The following is a 4,790-nucleotide window of genomic DNA, read 5'->3' on the forward strand; positions in this document are numbered from 1 at the left end:
GTTAGGAGAATTTCCTACTATGCTTTCTAACTTTTTCTTTGGCCACAATTTTGACCTCCCAAAATCACATAAAAAGACAGTATTAGAGCATCGTAATGTTATCTACAGTAAATTCGCCTGGCTGTACCTGTGTCCTCAGGCATCAGGTAGCTTTCTTTCAAACTCATTCTGTTTGGAAATAAAAAATAAATAAATAAGTACATGACACTGCTTCTCCCTGAGTTTTATTTAATGCATAATGTTGGTACTGAATTTGCATTTTCAGAATAACAATCTTTTGAAATAAGATATTTTGAAAATAATTATTTCATTTTAAATAGGATTTAGTGTAAAGGCATTCATTCTTGGTGGACGGTTCGCCGCTGCGGTCGGTGAAGGATTGCAAGATGGCTGGGCGAAAACTTGCCCTAAAAACTATTGACTGGGTAGCTTTTGGGGAAATAATACCCCGAAACCAAAAGGCTATTGCTAACTCCCTGAAAACGTGGAACAAGACCCTCACCTCCAGATTGGCTGCACTACCCGAGACCCCCCCAGCCATCGACTGGGCGTACTACAAGGCCAACGTGGCCAAGGCGGGCTTGGGGGACGACTTCCAGAAGAAGTTTAATGCCCTGAAGGTTCCTGTGCGGGAGGATAAATACACTGTCCAGATGGACGCTGAAGAAAAGGAAGACGTGAAAAGCTGTGCTGAGTTTGTGTCCCTCTCAAAGGCCAGGATTGAAGAATATCAGAAACAGCTGGAGAAGATGAAGAGCATAATTCCATTTGATCAGATGACCATCGAGGACTTGAATGAAGTCTTCCCAGAAACCGCGTTAGACAAGAAGAAGTACCCCTATTGGCCTCACCAGCCAATTGAGAATTTATAAAATTTTTGTGTCTGGAAGGAAGCTCTGATCCTTGCCTTACAAGTTCTGGACATTAAAATAAAAGTAATGACGTAGAAAAAAAAAAGGCATTCATTCTTTGCGAATGTAATTTGTACTTTTCTGCACATGGCGCAATTGGCAGAAGAGATTACTTTTGTTATGTAGGTAAGAGACAGCCCATGGTGATGTACTCTGTTATATCAAGTGGTGTTATTGTATGACACGGACATCAGAGAACACCTTCCCTCAATCTCCCCAGTGTCTATGGACTGTCAGGTTGAAGGAATGAACAATAGCAACATACAGGTTTCACACGCACTTCTCAAAAACTTAAAGCATTAATATTGTATATATTCTTGTCACAGAAACTGGTATTTTGTATTAGATTAGAAGGCCTCACATACTTCATTCAGTTTTTTAAAATAAACCTTTTTTAAAAAATATTTAAGTTTTATTTTTTGACCTTTAGAAGAATACTAAACTCCTACCTTTCTTACTGTTTTTTGTTTTAGTTCTTGAAATTGTTAACACCAGTGTTTCTCTGGTAGTATTTTTTTTTAAACATATAGACAAACAAATCATAACAATAACAAATATGACTTCTAGTCACATAAGTCTCAAACTTATTCAACAAATATATTTATCTGATTAGAAAAAAATTACAAACATTTTCTTATATTTTGGTTTTACATAGTGACAACAAAAAAAAGGCATATCCATGAGTATTCATGTTCCCATACAGAAGTATGTTGTGCCGAAATTCAGATTATATATGATGCAACCCTGCCCTCTACTGACCATACCAGAAAAGAAACCTCAACAACAGTAATCACTCCAGATTTTAAGTGAGACAAAGTAATATCCTATATTTGAGCAACTTTCCATTCATAATGAGAGGGACAACTTAGTTTAATCCTCGAAGCTATATAAAAACAATGAGTAGCAGGTTCAGATACTATTATTGTCATTTTTGCAATCGTCTGTGCTGAAAAAAATCATTCTTGAGAAAATGTGGTCCCCAGTAAAAATCAATAATTTTCAGTTTAATTGTGCCATAATCTGCAATGAAAAAATTCATAATAGACATTATAAATACCAAAGCTTATATAAAGCCAATGCTTACTCTGTTATGGAAAAACCTGAACAGTGACATGATGCACAATAGGAAAAACTTATGTGATTACTAGCATTTATAATAGTGAATCTGTTGAAAAGGAATGAGAAAGAAATGTATTCACACATCACAGATGTGCTTGCTATGATTCAGTTTATGTAAAACATTTTCAACACTAAAAAAATTAAAACAGACATGCTATTTATTATATTTGTCCGTATCCATCTATGAATGTTTAGACATGCACAGAAAATTACATTTTGATAGAAACACACCATACTACTAATAGTAGAGGTCATTAGAATAGGAGAAAGGGTGGAACACTTTTATATTAAGGCATTATTTAGGAATAAAAATAACTAAATAAAATAAAGCTTCAATGACCCAATATAGTCTTATTACTTTTTGTGGTATCAAATTCTGTAGTTAATATTTTTTAAATATTCATCTTCTCACCAAATATTTTATTTTGAAATAATTATGAAATCCAGTTATGGGTACCTTACTTTCTTTCAGGATTTTAGCTTTTGCTTTTGCTTCTTTAATGAAAATAAATGATCATTTCTTCTGATATGCATATAAATGACAAGAGTATATGGAAAGAAAAAAATATTTTATTAAAAGTGTAGTGACCAGCCGGTTGGGTGATAGTTAAGACAGCTGGATCCCACATCACTGACATTCAAGAATGCCGTGCCTTGAAAAACATGCTGGGTACATGTGCGTGTGGGACCCAAGTCCTGGAAGGAATGAAATGGAGAGGAAAAGGATGCACTGTGGCCATCTCTCTTGGGGGGTGCTGCTTTCTTACTTTCCCTCTCTCTGTCTCTGTCCAGTGAATGCACATATCTGCTGGAAAAAAAAAATAAAGTTTAAGGCAAATTCGAAATTAAGGAAACACACCAAATATGTAAAATTAGCAAAAGTCTCTAATAGTTCCTTGTTTATTTGTTTATTCCTTTTCATTAAACTATGTCAAGATAGTTTAGAGTATTTTTTGTTTGGTTTGGTTCTTTTTTTTTTTTTCCCTCCTTGGGCCTGTCAGAGTGACAGAGAGAAAAGGAAAAGATAAAACACCTTCCTTAGGGTATGGTCATGGTACAATCTCTTCTATTCCAGCTTGACTTTATTTCATGATTTTCAGCATACATGCACACACACCAGCCATGTTTCTCAAGACTCTTGGGTCTGGGACTCAGATCATGTGTTCAGTCATGTGGGATCTAGATGCCTTGACCACTAGACCACAGAGCTGGTCCTCGAGTTTTAATTTTTATTGTTTTTTCATGTTGGTGGTAAATGAGTGATATGGGAGGTAGACCACAATTTAAAGTTGAAAATTTTAAGTATTATTAAATTTATTAACTAGCTTTCAAGACCCTAATTCCATATAAAATACAAATGCAGGATTTATATTAAAAATACGACTGAATTTCATCATCTATTTATTGCACAGATAAAACCCTATGTATTCATCATTTCATATAATGTCAATAGATTTAATAGTCTTAAAAATAACTAGTAAGTCAATACTTATAAATATTTTGAAATTATTTAACTACCATCTAAAAATAACAAAATATGTAATAAACTGCCAAGATTTTTACAGAAAAAAAAATCAGAAATATATTCTTTTTTTTTGAGAGGTTTTTGCTATAGGGCACGTGTGCTTGCCAGGCAGACAGAGAGACAGAAAGAGAGAAATCACCCCCCAGGGGGGATGGCCACGCTGCAATCCCTTCTCCTCCATTCTCCTCTCGGGATCTTGGGCACACATGCACATGCGCCCAGCGTGAGTTTAAGCCGCCAGGTCCAGGACTTGAACCACAGTTGACTACGTGGGAGTCCAGCAACATAGCCATTACACTAACTGCTGGTCCCGAGAAATACATTCTTGTTGGTGCTTCTAAAACTATTGCTAAATTCTGAAGTCAGCAGGCAGTTTGGATGTTAAGGCACTCGTATCCCACATGGCCAAATGGTGTGGCTTGAGTCTACACCAGCAAATGGTGTAGTGGTTATGTCACAGTACTCCTGCATGACTGACCACAGTTTGAGTCCTGCACCGTAGCTGCCAGGTGCATCCGTGTGAATGACCAAGATCCTGGGAGGATAATGGAGGAGAAGGGACCGCAGCACAACCATCCTCCCTGGGGGGTGATTTCTTGCTTTCCCTCTCACAGTCTCTGTCTCTTTCTCTATGGCCCTTAGGCATGTTCCTTAATACAACAACCTCTAAAACACAAAACTAAATAAAACCCAAGAGGAAAATGGAGAGGCAAATTGGCATAGCCATTTCCCTGAGGGGTGATTTCTCACTTTCTTTCTCCCTCTGTCTCTGTTCCACTCTCTCTTCAGTGAGCACCGGACCCTATAACAAAAATAAAAACAAACAAAACAAAACATACAGCTAAATTCCACTGAAATAGCATTTGCTACTCCTTAGTTTTAGATAGAATTCAGTATCAGACCTCAGGAAAACAAGGATATAGAATAATAGAAAAAGATTTTGCTGGAAGCACCATGGCAGTTTGGTAACTTGCATAAGTTCTACAGTAAACTTAACACGAAAGATCAATCCATTGGTACCTTGTGGAATTAATTAGCAATTGATTTAGAATAGCAATAAATGCATACTTGCTATTATGATTCTGAAAAGTATTCTTTAGAGACGAAGTATGAAATATAAGTTGAAAGATCCCACCGAAAACAGCTAGCTCAATTGTTTTTCAGCTTCTAATCTGAGTATTAATAGTGATATATTAACAACATAGGAAAACACCTAAAGTGAAATAAGACCTAAT

General features: G+C 36.2%; 1 protein-coding gene across 1 annotated transcript; it reads left to right on the plus strand.

Annotated features, from left to right (window-relative positions):
• Window positions 1-351: 351 nt before the first annotated feature.
• LOC102501043 (ATP synthase subunit d, mitochondrial) lies at window positions 352-930 on the plus strand. The gene has a single exon (XM_006157303.3). It carries the CDS (start codon window positions 387-389, stop codon window positions 870-872), a length of 486 nt encoding a protein of 161 aa, XP_006157365.1. The 5' UTR covers window positions 352-386; the 3' UTR covers window positions 873-930.
• Window positions 931-4,790: the final 3,860 nt, after the last annotated feature.

Source organism: Tupaia chinensis, unplaced genomic scaffold (genome assembly GCF_000334495.1).
Source record: "Tupaia chinensis unplaced genomic scaffold, TupChi_1.0 Scaffold000536_1, whole genome shotgun sequence".
Classification (NCBI taxonomy): Eukaryota; Metazoa; Chordata; class Mammalia; order Scandentia; family Tupaiidae; genus Tupaia; species Tupaia belangeri.